We start from the raw sequence: 19,393 nt of genomic DNA, 5'->3' as shown, positions 1-19,393 counted from the left end.
CCTGATTGCAGCAGACCAGGTCTACCCTCCAGGAGGATACCCTGACCCACCATTGCTATGCACACTCTTTTATTTTTGCGTTCCCTGTTATTCTTTGTAGAAGTCCCAGTGCCCTCAGAGGCTGACCCTGACTTAGAGAACTACGTGATTCAGACACAAGTTGGACAAAGAGTGAGTCGCGGTCCAGGGTTATCAGCTTGTCCCCGTGGGCAAAGGCCAGCAGACTTAGCTGTTTGGCTGAGCGTAGTTGAAAGGAATGGATCTGAGTGCTAACGTCCTTATTGCCTTTTATGGAATCGCTTCACTTATCCATATCAAGACAGTAGAGAAAATGAAGTCTGGAAGACAAACAGACACTGAGATAACACCTATTTAACATGGTAACGAGACTGGGCAGAGGCCATGTGCTCTACAAGTTAGAAAAGAGGCTAGTAGATACAGGACAGGCCCCTGGCAGAAGGATAGTCACCTAACCGGAACTCTTCTAACAAGCAAGAGTGTTCTGGAGGGTTCTGGAAAAATGGCCCAGTAGTCAAGAGTACATACTCCTCTTGCAGAGGACCCAGGTCTGTCTCCTAACACCGAGTCAGGCTGCTGACAACTGCCTTTCAGTCCAGCTCCGGAGGATCTGACGCCCTCTGCTGGAATTTGCGGGCCTGTGCAGCTACAGGTGCACAGGCTCATGTGATCTGGTGCCCTCTTCTGGTCTGCCAGCGTACATGTAGGCAGAACAGTAGACATAATAAATAAATCTTTTTTTAAAAAAAAAGTAAAAATAAATAAAAAATAAATTTTGAAACCTTTTTTCTAGGACTATATGTTAGAAGCCGTGATGAGTTGGAGGACAGGTATGTCTATTCACTGGGGAGGTTTGAAGCACCCAAAGGGTTAAATGCCTTTGTAGTTTGTCTAAAATGAGTGTTTATCGTTATAAAAAGAAGAGCCGATGGAGATGGGTGGGGTGGGAATGGGAACGCCTTCTGGTACAGGTAAAGCTGAGGGATGCTGCACACAGATGTGACGAGCTTGAAATTCACCAATTTTTTTTTTCACTCTTCAGCATCTCTTCTCCATCTTCAACAGTATATATTTAAGGGCAAAGTATTGAATTTGATGGCAACTGCGCAGTCAATGAAATGCCCGCCGTGCAAATGTAAGAAGCCAAATTTGATGTTTGTCATCCACGTGAAGAAAGGGTGTGGTGATGTAAACTTGTGGGAAGGCAGAGAGAGATGGGTCCCTGGAGCATGGTGCAGGTCACCCTAGCCTAGTCAGCGAGCTGCAGGTCCCAGTGGGAGAGTCTGTCTCAAAACTGGAGGCGTGGCATAGTGACAGACACATCCTTTGCGTCCTAGGACTTGGGGCACAAAGCAGGTGGATCTCTATGAGCTTAAGTCCAGCCTGGTCTACATAGTGAGTTCCAGGCCAGTCAAGGCTACACGGTGAGATACTGTCTCAAAAACAAAACAGAACAAACAAACAACAGAAAACAATAGCGACAGTAATCCAAGACAGACAGCTTTGGAGGAGTGACACCCTAAGTTGCCCACATCTATGTACACACGTGTGTGCTGTGCGAACCTACATAAACGTACCTGCATACACATGAGTGCACACACCTGTACACATACACACAAAAATATTCAAAGTTGAAGCCAAATTAATCAGTGTTTCTCTTAGACGGCTTGTGCTTTCTGACTATGGAGAAATCTAGCTCTAGGTCACACTGATATTCGTCCACATTTAACCTGGACACGCAGGGCTTCTGGGAGAGTCCTCCGGCTGATCTCACTCAGTCTGCACCACACATTTTAACTCAGCTATCACAAACACCTCTCGGACACTAAGCACACGCCGGCGTTTCTGAATGAATGCTCAGCTGTGCCTGTTCGGATTTGAATCCTGTTCACAGCACTCGTGCAAGCTGTTGAGGGCTTCGTTCTGACGGCACTTGTGTTCTGAAATGGGTCCTTTGGGCTGTGGACCACGAGGGCTCCAACTTCATGAAGGAGCCAACCCTTTTAAGGGCTCATAGTGTGTTGGTCAGTTTTTTTGTCTTCAGATCACTGAAACAAAAAAACCTAACAAAAATCATCTTAAAGGGTTTCCTGCTGTTCCTGACAAAGAGGCATCTGTGTGGGGTTGTCGGGCTCTCTGCTTCTGAGCCAAGGTGGGCCAGAACATCATGGTAGGACGTGATGGAGAAGCAAGATGCTCGCTTCATGGTGGCAGGAAGCAGAGGGTGGGGACAAGGGACAAGACACTTCAAAGCCTTCCTCCAGGGACCTACTTGCAGCTAACCCTTGCTTCCCCCACATTGCTGTCAAATGTCAAGGAATCACCCTTACTGATTGAATTGCCTCTCAGTTATTAAGTCTGCTGGTGGGAGCCAGGCTTTCAGCACGTGAGTCTTTGATGAGCATCTAACTCACACCAGGCTATTTTGAGCCAATAAGGCTTCAGTTGGAGGCTTTTGCGTGAGGTCTGTGAGCCTTTTCCTGCGTGGGTCAAAGCTGGAGTCGTTATAGCTAGCTTATGAGATGAAGTTAATTAACGAGGCTAGTTCCCAGCCATAAAATGAAGAGAAAACCCCATCCCGGGACTACCTATAGCCATTGGTTCAGTTATACCTCAATCCAATTTTTTATGAATTATTACATATCATAAATTAATAAATTCTTATTTTTATTTGGGAAAGTCTGGCTATCAGTTGCAGTGGATAAGAAATACGTGATGCCCTACACCCTGAGCCATCCTTCCCTCCTGCTACCCCACCCTTCCCACCCTTCCTACCCCACCCTACCCTGCTCCTAGTCAGTCTTACCCTCCCCCATGGCACTTGCCACCACTTCAAGACTGTTTCTTTTTAATTGGTTTACTTTTCTGTCTCCTTCCACCTCCCAGCCTTGCTGAAAGGCACAATCCATAACGGCAAGACAATCATCAACTTTGCTTATTGATGGCTTTCCCAGGCTCCAGCATCAACTCCTGGTACCCAGGATGCACTCTGGGAGATTTGTGGTATGCCACCCGCAGCTGGATTTCTAAGGACTGCTGACATTTTGTGTGCATAAGGGAAGGGCAGCAGAGCTCTAGAGTGAACTGTGAATCAGCCTCCCTGCTAACAAGGTGGAAGCCATCCGTCCATGTGGAAGAATGCCTACTATGTACGCGTGAGGGTACGCCAGTTTTCAGCATCACAGCAATTTCAGAACGGGGGCTTTGTCATCCACAAAGACTGCCCCCAAAACAGCAGTGATGGGGCTGGAGAGATGGCTCAGTGGTTAAGAGCTCTGACTGTTCTTCCAGAGGACCTGGGTTCAATTCCCAGCACCCATATGGCAGCTCACAACTGTCTGAAGATTCAGTTCCAGGGGATCTGACACCTTCATACCAATGCACATAAAATAAAGTTAAAAAAATATATATATAAAGCAGTGACCCGCACACGAACTAATTCAAGCCCATTTTAAGAGCTTTCCCAGTGCTTCTAAAGTAGACTTTCATCAGTTACTGTATGGATTGTTATTTTATCTCTCTGTTGCTGTGGTGGGGTGTAAATGAACTTGGAGAGAAAGCGGACCCAGGTTCTTTCCTTTTTCCTGCGCCTCATTCCATAAACAACAAGGCCTTGCCTCGTGAGGGGACAAGTCTCCCTGTGACCTGTCCAAGTTCCGGTTCTTACTGCAGCACTGCAGCGTCTGGAGCCTGGGTTCTACGTGGCACCCCTCAGCCTGCACCCTCAGTTCATCGACCAGGAATCTGATGCTTTCACTTCCTGGGCAGAGATCTGTCTGGATCCCTCTTTGGAGTGGGTGGCTGCCCTTTCAGTGAAAATGGTCCTTCTGTACCTGCCTGTCACCGCCTCTGAAATCTCACTAGTATGATTTATTTACAGGTTGACAGGCCCCATTAGAGTAATCCATGACGGTTGTTTTCCTCTTGGGCCTCAGAAAGAAGGGGTCCATTGGTTACCTCTTTCCTCGCTAACCCTTCCTTCAGGTTTCCTGCAGTCAGCCCCCGATGGCTCTGGGGATAAAGGGCCATTGTCAGAACAGCGCAGCAAACTGTGTTCACTGCTTGGCCATGTCACAAGGAGAAAGCAAGCGGCTGTCCACCTGATTGCCCGGCCATGTCACATAGACTTTCTTCCTGGACACTTTCCCTTCTACTAGACAAGGTCAGGATCATACCAAAGTGAGTGATCTTCTAAACAGTCAGCAAATCCTATGTTCTTGTACTGCCATGCAGACTCATGTCCTGGGGGATGAGGATGTGTATGCTCTATAATTTGGTTACCTCCTTATTATTGGAGCAGACACACAATAAGGAATCTTAAACTCGGAGCACAGAGAAATGAGTAAGGCCACGGAGTTTGTTAGCAGCAGAGAAGAGGTGAGTTCCAGGGCCTCCAGGTCAGTCCACCGCACCATTTGTGACTGTTACCTCCATCAGAGGTCCAGAAGAACTCTTAACTAAGCATTGCTCCACTCACCCTGAGCCTCGCGGGTACACCGGTTACCTCTCTATTCAAACCAAGTGCTGCTGGGGACGCAGGAGGCAGGGCGAGGAGGAGGAAGATGGAAAACCATGCAGGAGTGTTTCTGAGACTTATTTCACCTTTCCATCCCTGTCACCACTACAGTGGAACTCAGCAGACTCCCACACACAACGAATAATCCACCTACTCAATGAATAATTCAGGGTCCACTTCAGACTGGCAGGGACTCCACTGATGAACATTCCATGGCAAGAGGACGGACGGCAGCAAAGTACAGGGACATGTATGGGTAACAGAGGGAGGTCAGAGGTTACAGGGACCGAAGGGGACAGAAGCTCACTCTTGACCATTTGTTTTTTGGCTCCAAACTTTACTGGTATGACAGAGACTGAAATGGTCAGTGAGTACATTTCGATTTGTTTGAGGCAGCCAAAGGGAAGAGGAGGATTAGAAAGGATTCCAGAGTGAACACTGAGACCAGAAGCCACTGTCCCACCATGCTAAGCTCAGAAGCCACTGTCCCACCATGCTAAGCTCAGAAGCCACTGTCCCACCATGCTAAGCTCTGAGGCTGGAAGCCCCTGTCCCACCATGCTAAGCTCTGAGGCTGGAAGCCCCTGTCCCAGCATGCTTAGCTCTCTGAGCCTGATGGTCAGTGTGCTGGAGGCCTCATCAGTGTTCGCTGCTGTGTTTCCTCGGGGGGATAAGGATTTTATCAGCCGCCAGGTGAGAGGGAGGAAGAAGGAGCTCGCGCACGGCTGGCAGGCGCTTGGTTCTTGCTCTATGGCTTGTACTTGCATAGGAAGTGTTGGCGCTCGCTGCATCCGTTTTTGTTCCAGCTTAAAAAGCCTGTAAGAAAATCAACAGACATTTAAGCCAAGCTAGCTCAGTACCGAATCTGCCAGAACTGTCTGTGTGTTCTTCTTGGAGCCCTGGACAAGGGCCGGTAGTGGTTCTTTCAGATGCCAACACGGGTAGGGTAAGGTATTGTTTCGTCCAGATGTCCAGCAAGATGTCTAGATATTGCTCTGTGGGTATTTCATCGATATTGTTGACACTCAAATCAAAAGGCATTGAGTAAAGGAGCCCAGACCAAGGGCTTCCTGGAGCAGAAGATTTTTTTCCCTTTAATTATTTTGCATTTAGTTTTCCCACATCAGCTCTTGCAGTAATTTCCTGGCCCCTGTTCCACCCCCAGGAATCTCCACCTCCCGTTACTGGTTCTCTGGGGATCCCTGACTAACGCAAACACCAACTTTCTCAGATCACTGCAGGTTGTACAAGCTCTACTCCGGCACTCAGGAGGAAGCAGCACCTGGCACAGACCCAGGGAAGGCTCCCTTTATGTGTGCTTAGTTTATTGGTTGCTGCTGATGGTGGTTGGGTTTTTGTTTGTTTTGGTTTTTTTGAGACAGGGTTTCTCTGTGTAATAGCCCTAGCTATCCTGGAACTAGCTCTTGTAGACCAGGCTGACCTCGAACTCACAGGGATCCACCTGCCTCTGCCTCTGCCTCCCGAGTGCTGGGATTAAAGGCGTGCGCCACCACCGTCCGACAGTTATGGTTTTTTTAAGATTTATCATTTTATATGTGTGTGTGTGTGTGTGTGTGTGTGTGTGTGTGTGTGTGTGTGCGCCTGCAGAGGCCACAGAAGGGCTTCAGATCCCTTGGAGCTGGAGTTACAAGAGGTTGTGACCTGCCCAGTGTGAGTGCTGGGACTCCAACTCCTATCCTCTAGAGGAGCAGCAGCTGTTTTCAACAGCCGTACTCACTGGTTTACGTCAACTTGACATATGCGAGAGTCATCAGAGAAGAGGGAGCCCCAACTGAAAAAATGTCTCCATAAACAAGCCTATAGTACGTTTTCCTAGTGATTCATGAGAAAGGATCCGCCCACTGTGGGTGGGACCATCCCTGGGCTGGTGGTCCTGCTATAAGAGAATAGGCTGAGCAAGTCATGCCGAACAAGCCAGTAAACAGCATCCCTCCATGGCCTCTGCATCAACCCCTAGCTCCGGGTTCTAGCTCTGCTTGAGTTCCTGTCCTGACTTCCCTTGATGATGAACCGTGCAGTGGAAGCATAAACTGAATAACCCTTTCCTCCCCAGTGTGCTATTGCCCATGGTGCTTCACCAGAGCAGGAGAAACCCTAGCTAAGACAACAGCTGAGCCATCCCTCAGCCACTCCTTTGTGTTAGAAATTGTGTCAAAGCCCTGGGAGACTCCACAGCCAAGCTCTGAGATGCTCTAGGGTGAATTTCAAAGACCCGTTAAGCCATTGTAACCAATCACAGGTTACCCACTTAGAAAGAAGGGCGGGGCCAGAGACTGGGGACCTTTGGGGGACTGAAATATATATATTCTAGGAGAGGCCCAACTATTTCTGTCCTCAAAATAGAATTCCTCAGTCCTTGAGATCCCAGAGAGAATGTGGCAGGATGTTGAGTTTCCCCCTAGCTGGTGTTGGCTTGGGTCTTGACCTGCAGGTCTGACCCTGTCACCTATGTGTGCTTCCCATACTTGAGACACAGAGGGTAGCTGTGCCTGTGTCCTAAATCAAAGGGCCTGTAGTTGGAGCACCAGAACATGACATGGGGACTACAAGCCTGCTGAGGGATTTCAAGTTCGGAACCAAGAGTGTGCGCACAAGCCTGATAGCCTGGAATCTGCCCTGTGAAATTCAGGTTGACTGACTGGATATGTGGCTGTGTAGGGTCCTTTGGGACATCCACTGAGCCCAGAGAAGAGATGGAATTGAAGAGTTAGGTGACCAAGAGCAGATTACCCATGGTGCCCAGCTAGATTGGTACCCATTCTAATCTCCTCCTGCCTGCCTCCCTCCCACAACACTAAAGGGGGACGTGCTGGGAGTGGGGGGGGGGGATGGGCACACCAAACCTGGACAGTGAGCCCAGCCTATCCATGAAGGCACTGAATGACTATTAAGACGACTCTCGCGGCGGACGCCTTTAATCCCAGCACTCAGGAGGCAGAGGCAGGCGGATCTCTGTGAGTTACAGACCAGCCGGTCTACAAGAGCTAGTTCCAGGACAGGCTCCAAAACCACAGAGAAACTCTGTCTCAAAAAACCAAAAAAAAAAAAAAAGACGACTCTCTCCCTTTCATAAAGAGATATCTGGGGTGCAGAGAAGGAAGAAGTCCGCACCAGGCTAGGCAGTTCAGTAAAATGAAGATGCTATATACAAGGTCACCCAGAACACAGAGCTCCTGCCCTTGACCCCAGGGCAGACTGAACATAACTTGTCCTTTTTCCTTCTTTTCTCTTGCAGCGCTGATGCCTGAACCCAGGCCCACGAATACACTACCAACTGCTCTAGATGACCATACTCGCGGCTCTCTTCTTGTTTTCCATTATAGCACAGGTCTCACTACATTGCCCAGGCTGGCCTTGAATTTCCTCTGTAGTCCAGGCTGGTCTTGAACTAGATGAGCCTCCTGCCTCAGCCTTCCAAGTACTGGGATTGTAGGCCTATTCTAGTGTGGAGTTCCAAAGTGACATAGTGGGTCACAAAACAGTTCTGGTGCAGGGTGGAGAGTCTCAAGGAAACGACAGAGGGACAGAGGGGACAAAACACCTAGAAGTTCTTCCTAAGTAGAAAGGAAGCAAGAACAAGTGCTGCCACAGAAAGCCGAGTTCGTGCCTGAGTGTGCATAGGTAAAATCCATTCTACAGACATAAATAGCACTAGGGCGGGGGCTCATGAAGATTTCCCCTCTAAGGTCTACCCTTCACCAGCTTTTCACTAGCCTTGCCCCTTTCCCCGAGTTTTTAATTAAAGACCCAGTTTTATGTTCTCCCCTGACCCCCACCTCCACGTGTGACTGACCGGTGAGCTTCCGGGGAACTCTCCTGTCTCCATCCCACCCCCGTCTTCCTGTCCAAGTGCTGAGATTACATGTGCACACTACCTTATCCAGCTTATGTAGGTTCTGGAGATTCAGACTCAGGTCTTTACACCAGCACAGCAAGCACACTGCCTTTCCTCCCCCTCCCCCCACCCCAGTCCCCTCCTCAGCCCCCTCCTTTGGCCTTCTTTGTGTCTGAAGCCTGTGTTCTGATTGCTGTGAACTGAAGTGAAACCAGATGGGTGGATGGGACCAAAAGACCCAGGCTCCCCCTTCTTACAGATATGCCACAGGCTCCTTCAGTGTGGGACTCTACCGACAGGAGAGACCCTAAGAACACTGTCCAGTGAGAAGCACAGAACCACTTTATCCAGTGGGGACGCAAAGGGTCTCGGGAAACATCTGGTCAACTGCTTCCCCAAAACTAAACTGACTAAAAGGCAGACATGGAGGGCCTCATACGATAGGTGTGAGAGTCCCTGAAATATGTCCTCTTGGAATGCTCTCCCATTGATCCTTGTGACTCCGAGTCTCTCTTCCAACACAGTTTCTACTACAATGAAATAAAATGTCTAGCTTTTGTTTGGATGACTTTAGTGGGGGGCTTCTCGCTGCTTCCTGGGGTAGCACCGTGGTGGGTTTGGGTGGCACTAACTCACCACAGCTTTCTCTCAGTTTGGGTGGGCAACCTTGTTTTAGTAGCTCTTACCTATCATTTTGCCTGTGTTCTGGCTAACTTGTCTTTTGTAGCAGCAGTGTGGGCTCTGCTGGCCTAAGAGATTCCCTTCTCCAGCTTTTACCTCTCATGTCTTTGTCATAGTCTGTCACCTCATGGCCCCTTCCATTGATGTTAAAAAGAAAGTCCTTCACTGGCTTTAGCAAAGACGGCAGAGTGGGGACAGGCGACTGGAGGTTCATAGACTGCGTGTCAAGACCACCGTCCCGTGAGGCAGTGCTGCTGAGTGAAAGGGGCGATGGGAGGAGGCCAAGCATGCCCCTTTCGCTCTTAACAGGTTCAAGGACGGAGTTGCAGCTTGGAGAAAGGGAAGGGGTGCAGGGAACTTACTGTCCTTGGGGTTCAGCGCAGCACAGTGCCTGGCTTCGCTCTTTGTCCTGTAATTCCAGGGTATGTACTGGTCTATAGACCCGTCAATCCATTGCCATGACTGCTTCTGCAATGACAGGAAATAGAGGGAGTGTGTAACCCAGGCAGCTCCCACTCCCACAGACACAGCAGGCCCTCAGCCCGGTGAGATCGGGTTTCATGGGGCAAAGGATAGAAATATATGAAGAACCAAAATTATGGAGGTCACAGAGGAAAACATCACTAATGTTTTAGCATATTTACTTCTGATAGAAACATGGTTATCAATGTACTAAAAAATACTGTCCTCTTTAAAACATTTATTTGAGTCTTTCCTGTGGCTTTCCAAACCCCCCCTTCAACACAAGGATGTACAATAGTCTACCTTAACAATCTTGTGTTGACGACTGAGTGTATTGTTTCCAATTACTATGAAAAACACTGCTATGACTAATTTTGTTGAGACTCACTCTGTGTTCTCAAAATTATTTCCTTATAATCTATTCCAGAAGCAGAACTAATGGGTCAAATAATGTGACTGTTTTGAGGTTATCAATCCCCATCGACACAGTACTTTCCCAAACTGCCCACTTGTACAAATTTCTATGCTCACTGACTGGGTGCCAGGTCCCTTTCTCTGCATCCTCAAGATAGTAGTCATGATACAAAGAAAAATATGATAATGTAAGTCAAATTATATAATTTTAGTTTGCATTTTCTTGATTATTGGAGATAGAGAACAGTGTTAGAACACTCGTGTCTCACATTCACACATGTAAAAAAAATCAAACTATAAAAATCTCACAGAAATAGATGTAAATATATAGCTTATCTCTGAAGGCAGAGTTCTAATTGACAACAAAGTAAATACATAAAAAATGAAAAATTTGGCCAGGTGTGGTAGCCTATTCCTTTAATCCTAGCACTAGGGATGCAGAGGCAGGAAGATCTCTATGAAATTGAGGCCAGCCTGGTCTATGTAGCAAGTTCCAGGGCAGCCAAGGCTGCATAATGAGACTCTGTCTCAAAGAGTGGAGAAGTTCAGCTGTTAAAAGTGCTTGTTGCTTTTACTGAGAGCCCAGGCTTGGTTCTCAGCACCTCCATGGCAGTTCACAACTGTGATACCCCATTCTGGGGCACCCCATTATCTTCTTCTGGCCTCCCCAGGCACCAGTAACATACAAACATGTAGATACATGCTCACACATGGAAAGTAAAAATATAAAAAATATTTAAAAGTTAAAAAATTGTGCAACTCAAATAAACACCATTTAAAACAAATAACTGTATAACAGTTATAACACACACACAAAAAAAAAATCACTTGTTTTTCTGCAATACTCAAAAGACCAAGCACACTGTGGGTCATAGGCCAGTGCCAGAGGGTGACTCCGTGTTCACGGAATAAGGTCTATGAGCACTGGTGTCTCCAGCTATGTCATTAGAAACAGAAAGCAGGGTTTCCCTGCCTATGCCCCTATTTCAGTTGGGTATAAACACCCCACCCCAAATGCATAAATACAGATACCCTGTGGTACTTCTCATAGTCAAGTACTGATGGTGAGGTCAAAAGGGGTGCAGAGAGAATTAAGAATGACTAAAAAAATGTGACAGAATCTCAGAAAAAAAGGTTAGTTGAAAGTTTTTACCTTTAATTAAGACCAAAGGCAAATAAATTACTCTGAATCTTCTAGATCGGCTTGCCTGCTTTCCCTCCCCCTTCTCTCTCTCTCTCTCTCTCTCTCTCTCTCTCTCTCTCTCTCTCTCTGAAGGCTCTGTAAAATTGGTACTTTTGCATCTAAAGATCCAGAACGACCTTAATTAAAAGTTCCACAGAATGGAACTCTTTGAATTATTTCTCCCACTGAGGGAAAGAAGAGGTCCCTGACCTTCGGGCCTCGGCCTGAGCCACTGGAGGTGCTTGGCCACAGGGCTACTACTTGAGTCCTATTTGTAGGCCAGAAGGTCACTTCTCATAGAAGGATTGTCATCCTGGATTTCCCAAGAGGCTCTGTGAGCCAACCATGGGCTTACCTTCTGTGGGTCATGCAGGCCAATCCACACAGGTAGGTTTCTTTGATAGCCAAGTATGTACTTTGCTATGACTCTGGCTTCCTTTAGATTCGAGACAGTTGCCAGGTGGGACTTACTTCCGTACTTCTGACACTCCTCCTGCAAGGAGAGGTCCCATTAAAGATGTCACGAGCGCACAACCCTCTCCTTGGAGCCCTAGTGAACCAAGAAGGATGGTTCCCTTCCCCCGACACTGAGATCTAAACCCCACTAGTGATTTCTGTCACTATAGAAGACAGAAGACCACAGTGCTGGGTCTCAGAGGAAGCAAAAGATCAAGGCCCAGGCAGGAGATTTAGCACCAGAGAAGTGCCTGAGGTCCCAGTGGCCTTCATAAGTCACTTCACCTCTCTGAGGCACAATTGAATCATAGTTACAGAATCTGGGGTTGTCTCGCTCTCTCTCCTCCCCACCTCTTGCTCGCTCGATCTTTCCTCTCGCTCTCTCTATGCCCCCGGTTATTCAGGCCTCCACTCAATAAGACATTTCATTCCCTGGATTTTCATTGCTACTTCTCTTAGTCTAATCAAAAGGAAATCATTTTTGTTTACGCTGCAAAGAAATTTTCTGTTTAAACATCACAACCACACATTGATTTCACACGTCACCTGTCTGTTGAGGGAAGATCTCCCTCTGTAGCCAAGGTGGCCTCAAACTCTCGGCTCCCAAGAGCTGGGGTTGTAGGTATGTTCCACCATGCTCCCTTCTCTCAGTTTCAGAAGTCAGAGGAAACTACTAGAGGAAACTGCTTGATCCTCAGCAGCTGCCACATGGTTGGGACGCCAGCCTTGTTCCTTTCTCTACTGAGTTACACACAGGAAGGGCACGTGAGACCACGCTGGGCTGGGTCATGCCACATAACCTCTATGTGTGTCAATCAGCCACAAGCTGGAGAGATGACAATAGTAATTAATTCTCCGCTTACTTGGACTAGCTACTTGGATATTTGCAAATGTCTTACACATAATTGGAAAGACAAAATCCAGGCATGTGTGGGTTGTGTCAAGTGGGGACACCCCCCATTTCTGATTCTTGGCTTTCTGCCTGGTGTCCCTGAGACCTGTTTCAGGCATTTCCGTATCACTCTCTCTGGTGAGTCTCATAGAGGAATTCAGTTATTCTTTGCACAAGCTCCTTGACCCTTGATGCTCCTTTGAGCTGTGTATTTCTAGCTTTCTGAGTGTCATGGCTGCTTCTTAACTCCATGCAGCCCGCTGAGGTTCTTAGCACATAGTACCTACACCATCAATGTTCACAAAATTGAAGGAGTTGAGCACATCCCTCTTCGTTTTAACCACGAGGCTTCTCCTGGGGTCCCAGGAAGAACCCTTGACTTTAAGTCAAATACAATCTGTAGTTCTAGCTAGTCCCTTGTTCTCCAAAAAATCAGCAGCTCACACTTCTCACCTCAGCCTGAGACCAGTTTCCCATCTTCCGGAAGTATCCATAGCAGTGGGAACTGTAGTAAAACCATCCTGCAGGACAGCTGGGTCTCCAGACAGCTGTACAGAAACAAAAGACAGTTATAGATTGTGATGTCAAAACTCAGTATGATGATGAGACAGTTTTTGGATTTGGAACACCTCAAGTAAAATGAGAAAGAAGGAACTTTGTAACAAATGATTACAGAGTAGAGAAACCACAATTGTTTTATAGGACAATTTTAAAAAACAAAGGAAATCTTAATTTTTGAACCTGACACTGAATATTTTTTTTCTTGAAAAAAAAATATTATTTGAAAGAATGTCTGGCTATGTAGCCCAGGTTGAACTCCAACTTCAGCCTCTCGAGTGCTAGGATTATAGGCGTGCCCCAAATCCCTGAAGAAATCAAAACTTCGTTGTTTTGCTTTAGATTCTAGAAACTGGGTGTAAAAGTGCTGGCTTTGTAAACCAAAGCTTTTTAAAGAGATTTGTGCTTTGTGCGGTCTAGTTTTATGTCACCTTGGCACAGGCTAGAGTCATCAGAGAGCGGGGAGCCTCAGTTGAGAAAATGCCCCTTTAAGATTGGGCTGTAGGCAAACACTTCATTAATCAGTGATTTATGTGGGACGGCCCAGCCCACTGTGGGTGGTGCCATTCCTGGGCTGCTGCTTTTGCAGATCTCTAGGAAAGCAGGCAGAGCAAGCTGTGTGGAGCAAGTCTATAAGCAGCACCCCTCTGTGGCCTCTGCATCAGCTCCTGCCTCCAAGTTCCCGCCCTCTTCCCTTCCTTTGATGATAGACCATGATGTGGAAGTGTAAGCCAAATAAACCATTTCCTTCCTAACTTGCTTTTGATGGTGGTGTTTTATCACAACAACGGTAACCCCAGCTGGGACAAGGCTGATCATTGGTAACTGTTAGGAAAAAATTGATAGTAAAACGGGCTCAAGTGAAGGCTTACCAAAACAGCACTGAGAAAGCTTAATAGTTTTCAAACCAGTGAACTGTCTCCCTTAGGGTCATATATCTGAGTGCTTGCTCCCCCTGCTGGTGGCATTTAAAAAAAAGGCTGCAAAACTTTTGCAGGTGCAGCCTCACCAAGGAAGCGGATCCCTAGTGTGGCCCAGCCCATTTCTTGTCAGCTCTCCTCTTCCCCTGCCACCACACCTTCCCCATGGCTGTGGACGGTGTCTTTCAAACTGTACTCCAAAAGAAACGCTTCCTTCCCAGAGCTGCTTCTCCTCCGGCCTCTGATCGCGGCAATGAGGAAAGTGACTAATACAGGAAGCAGACCTTCTGACCTAAGGCTGGTGAGAATGTTCAGGAAGAGAGGCAGCAGAAGGCAAAACTCTCCAGCTCTAACTGCGAGGACATGGGCTGGTCACCTGGATAACCGTGTAACGGCACCTGCAGCGGAGCGTAAGAACCAGAGCCCAGCAAGACACTGTGCTACAGCACAGGTCACGTGACCCGAAGGGACTTGGCTTGATATTCTGTGGGCAAACACACAGGAAAGGCCCCCTCCACCATGGCACTCGCTTCCTCCGACTTGAGCCGTATTGGGGCACAAGCAGAGGATCCAGAGGGGAGTCAGAGCATAGAAACCTAAGACCAGGATGCCTCCAGCCAGGCACTCAATGCTCTGCCTCTCCCACTGGATTCTCTGCTTCTCTGTGTCTGTGTGTCCAACGATTCTGTCTTTTCGATTCATCTCTCTTGCTTTTCTCAGTGCCTTTGCGCATGCCACTCTGCCCCTCTGCCTGGCATTCTCCCCTCCCCTCTGCTCTTCTTCGTCTTTCTTACCATAGCCCAGCCTTCTTGCAGCTACCGAATGCGCCCTCTGGTGGGAACCTCTCAGTTGCTAAAAAATGCTTTCGAGGCCTGCGCTGTAGTACCTTCCACTGTACCACACATTTACCCAGCATTCCTTGGTACCGGATCTTGCTTTGGGCAGTCTTATTAATACTCTACAACCCACCCTGCCCCCCGCTAAGTAGTTTCTGACGTCACCACCACGTCTCAGAAGAGGAAACAAAGGCAGGCAGAAGGAAGTTGCTGCGCCTCACACTCCCACAGCGGACAGAGTGAAGCCCTAGACGGCTCTGAGTTGCGTTCCAGCCGTCTTTAGTCAAGCTCAAGCTACGTTAACACAAACAAACAAAAAACTGCAAGCCACTCCCATTGTGCAGGCTGCCTTGTTTAACAGCCAGACTCTCCTGGAGAGATGGCAATGGCTACCAGCCAGGAGTGTAGTGGAACCTGGGCGAGCCGCTGTTTTCTCAGCAGCCCAGGACCCTTCACATCTCTACCAAGAGTGTCCTGGGGTGACCAGAAGGAACGGGTCCTAGCACCCAGGCTCCACATCTCTAGTTCTACTCTCTCAGCATCCTATAACTCTGGTCTCTTGCCCGAACAATGAACTACCAACACATACTTCCCCACAGGGTTGCCTGGAGGGTTAGTGGGATAACGCACACAAAAAGCACACACAAGGGTTAGCATTCTGCCTAGCATACAGCAGTGGTTGAATACATGACAGCTGGCTAGAACTCTAGCTCTCTTACATGATACCGGGATGGGTATGTAGAGCTACACCCTAACCCGTACCTTTTCTGTTTTTTAAAACCGGAGACGGGGTCTGCTTAAGCTCCCAAGACTGGCCTTGAACTCTGTGTAGCCGAGGCAGACCAGGGCTCTGAGGTCATTCTGCACTGTTCTCCTGAGTAACCAGAATTCCAGGCACGCATCACCAGACTCAGCTAGAATTATAGCTTTTAAAACGCATCACCATTATTGCGATAACGAGGTGGAACATTACTGAAAACGTTAACCAGATGCAGTTCCCATTGTCTCTAAGTGTTTCTGTTTCTCCTCACTGAGCCACAGGCAGCCACAGGCCAGGGCAAGGGACCATTGTGGGAACAACAGAGCTCTGATCTTGGCCATCAGCCTCTGCTGAAAGAGAAAACCAATTTCTTTGTTCTCCACATCACCTTTAAATGCAAGCAAGGTTAGACTTTCCCATACGCTGCTGTGCACAGAATATATGGGATCTGTCTTAAGCATGGTTCTCAGGAATGTAACAATCAATGCCAAGTTTTTCTACAGCTGGGAGGAAGATCTGTCTGGAAACGAGCCATGGGAGGACCCATGGTATATGCTTTGGCTCTATCTCCTCCTGGGGAGAGAACCGGAGAGATTAGTGAAGTCCTGGGAAACGAACTGGAGGGTCTTATCTTATTCTCCAGAATACAGTCAAGGTAAATGTCAAGTCCTTACGGGAGGCCAGAGGTCAGGACAGCCCTGAAACCATGTATAGAAATGGCTAGAAGGCAGCTCAGCAGTGGCTGGGGGCTGCTCCCGGGGTTCTGAACATTCTTGCAAGGGAGCAGAAATGGTGGTTGAATTCCTGGGTCCTGAGCAGCCATAAATGATGAGAGAATTGATGGCTGGAGGCAGGGATGGGGTTGGGGGCAGCAAGTACCATACACAGCCATGTCAAGGGTAGGCTATGGCAAGGAGCACAGCCTTCAACTGATGACTCAGAAAGCACTGTTTCTCTTGATAGTACCTCGTTTTAGTTCCTCCCCTTGAGCAAGCCCACTCAAGGAGTTTTAGGCATCACTGGATCTTTTAGCGACCTCTTTTCTCAACAAAGGCGATGCTCAAGCAAATAATTCTTACACTGCCACCTCCAACTCCCAGCGAAGCTATGGAGGACTATGGGAGACATCCAAGAAGAGGAGCTGGCCAGAGCACCACACAGTCTGGCAGTGTGACTTTTGACAAACCTGTCTTTCTCTGCCCTCATTTTACTCATAGATCTAACAAAACCATTACATTAGATGAGCCCGCTTTTTAACTCGTTTCAGTTCAGACTTCCACCGTATTTTTTTCTCAGCACACTAAAACTTTCCCTGCCCTGTTTTCTCTACTCGAGATCCTGTACAGTCACTGGCACACTCCCTGTCCTTGATGATTGGTCTGTGAGTGTAAAATAACCATCTCTGCAACTAGGCTTGCAGGTCCCTGGTAAACTGGACCTTGCAATAGGCTCAAATAAGAGAACAGCACATAAGGGTTTGGATGCTGTGATTAGAACTGTCAGTTACAGACAGTCTGATGCGTGACAGGTTCTTTAGACAGGCTCTCTATCATTCACCACAAACTTGCAAAATTTATTCTGCAACCCACGAATTAAGTATGGCTTACAACCACCTTGGGCACCCCTGTTTGACTGTAGACCCATTGACAGGTCTCATTAGTTTTCCCTCTTCGAGATACTTCTTTCCTGAAATGCCTGAGGGTGTGAGCGGATGGTGTGATGTGTGCCCTGTGTGCTTGCTGGCTGTGACTGTCTTTCAATACATGACTGAACTCACCACTCATGACTTCGGGGCCGGTTACAAAGCTCAGCAGCAGGAGCAGCCGAACACATTTGGGAGCCATCTTCCTCTTTCACTGGGGACAATACTTCGATGTTTTGATTTCAAGACCCTCAGAACACTTGCCAGTTTTCTCTTAAAGACTCTGGTGTCTCCTAGACCTGCAGCAGACCAGTGAGAAGGATGCTGGAGTTTAGATACCACATCGAAATATTTCCAATTTTACAATGAAGACAATCCCAAGATTGACATAGGGATAAGGAGCATTTAGTTGATGGGGATTTAGTCTTACCTTCAAGCCCCTCTGGACCAATGTCAGAGCCCTAATTACAGCAGGGAGAAGTGCTTAGCAGTCTGAGAGTCTGTGACCCAGGCGGAGTACCTGTGTTGTTATTTCTGGGATAGTCAGCAGAGGGCGACATGGGCACACTTCCTCACAGGAGTAATAGACCTCTGAAGTCCAGGAAATGTAATAAAGGGGTTCCAATACTGAGAGTTTTTTTATAATGTTGAAGATAAAGAAAATAGATGGTCCAAATACAGTCACAGATAAGAAAGTTTACAAGGACTAGGCTACTTGCTCTGTGTCACCAGCAACTGTAACTAGATCGGACTCTTGAACCCTGCTGACATCATGTTAAAAGAAAAAAAGAAAGAAGCTTTGCTAGTCTCCCCTTTCATTATCAAAAAATCCACAAATCATTAAAATGTAAGCGCAGACCAAGAACTAGGAAGTGAGCCCATCTCCCAGAGATAAGCAGTTCGGTGAAGGGCCTCCAGACACCGTCCTAGGCCCCCATGTATAGGTTTGCATAAATCAAATCACACTGCCTCGTAACCTGGCTGCCTCTCAGACACAGACCAGCCACAGAGGACGCTCCTGCAGCCATGGTTCTTTGTTTGGTCTCTCTTCCGTTTGGCATGAACTCACGCTCTGCTGCACCCAGAGTAAGTCAGTTGTCACTTTGAAGCCCCTCTCTTCTGGAAGGCTGGCCTACCCATCCTATTGGTAAAATTCAAGACTGTTGCCCTCTTATCTCATGGAAAATAAGTTTGATGTTTAAAAAATATGTTTGCTCGTACCTAAAAGCTGTGAGTGAAACACAGCATCTTTTATATATGATTTTTGAAAATTCTTATGTGAATTATCAGTTTATAGCTTTTTATACTTTTCTATTTTGTTATTTTTTGATGATTGACAAGAATGTTTTTTTAAATATATTTTTTGCTTCCCATTGGGGTCCTAAAAGTATTTTTCAGTTCATACTTTTCATATATATATAATATATGATATATATATGATTATATATATGTGTGTGTATATATATATATATATATAATTCTAAAGGACCACAGACTTCAACTGTAGGGGCCAACAGGAGGCCCAAAAACTTCACTTCCTTTTGCTTCCTTGCAGTAGCCCCTGCCCCTGTACTTAGCTCATTCAACAAGAGCTGAGCCACAGACTTCACCCGATCTTTCGGCAGCCTCTTAACAGCAATAATGTTCAAATTTTAAAAATGCCTTTGTTATATGCACAGTCTTCTCTATAATCTTTGGAATGTCTATAAGAAACAGTAGCCACCATATTGCAGTAAGGTTAAAATGGGCACCCACAGCCCCTTCTAATCTTATCAACGCTTTAGGACAATTCTAAGCCTTAGTAGTTTTTCAGAAATAACTATGAAAATGAAGAATTCATTGAATTCTCATTTAACTACGTTTTCCAATCAAAATCCAAATAACAAAATCTCAAATAATTGATGGCTTGGGGGCCAATGCAATAGGGCATCTAAACTGGAGACTTCTGGAAACTCTAATCCTCAGCCCCCATGAGCATTTGGGTCTGGCAGTAACAGAGGGGGGAACCCCTCATGTTCTATTTGCTTTTAGTTTTTAAAATTATCTCATGGACTTTGGACTTCTTTGCTGGACTTTCCTTTCTAAAGTACGGTGGGATTTCAAAGTCCTGAAACCTAGCTGGAATTCAACGGTCAGGCTGATGGGCTGGAGAGATGGCGGCCAGGATTTGAGGCATCTGGTAAACCTGTCGTCTCCTTT

General features: G+C 47.1%; 1 protein-coding gene across 1 annotated transcript; it reads right to left on the bottom strand.

The window, feature by feature from the left end:
* Positions 1-5,282: 5,282 nt before the first annotated feature.
* Reg4 (regenerating family member 4) lies at positions 5,283-17,401 on the bottom strand. The gene is made up of 5 exons (XM_005357079.2): positions 17,330-17,401; positions 12,932-13,026; positions 11,486-11,623; positions 9,434-9,539; positions 5,283-5,350 (listed from the first exon to the last, which is right to left on the bottom strand). Exons 1-5 carry the CDS (start codon positions 17,394-17,396, stop codon positions 5,283-5,285), a joined length of 474 nt encoding a protein of 157 aa, XP_005357136.1. The 5' UTR covers positions 17,397-17,401.
* Between the last annotated feature and the right edge of the window lie 1,992 nt (positions 17,402-19,393).

Source organism: Microtus ochrogaster, chromosome 21, assembly GCF_000317375.1.
Source record: "Microtus ochrogaster isolate Prairie Vole_2 chromosome 21, MicOch1.0, whole genome shotgun sequence".
Lineage (NCBI taxonomy): Eukaryota > Metazoa > Chordata > Mammalia > Rodentia > Cricetidae > Microtus > Microtus ochrogaster.
The sequence above is the reverse complement of the archived record's forward strand: the minus strand, read 5'-3'. Positions and strand labels throughout refer to the sequence as shown.

Excerpts from the sequence above, each read along its gene's own strand:
- Reg4 (XM_005357079.2), bottom strand. The coding sequence starts at position 17,396 with ATGGCTCCCAAATGTGTTCGGCTGCTCCTGCTGCTGAGCTTTGTAACC. Across the intron at positions 9,540-11,485 it reads GCCTGCATGACCCACAGAAG|AAGCAGTCATGGCAATGGAT; the intron begins GTAAGCCCATGG and ends CTGTCATTGCAG. Across the intron at positions 5,351-9,433 it reads TGCGCTGAACCCCAAGGACA|GCTTTTTAAGCTGGAACAAA; the intron begins GTAAGTTCCCTG and ends ATTTTCTTACAG.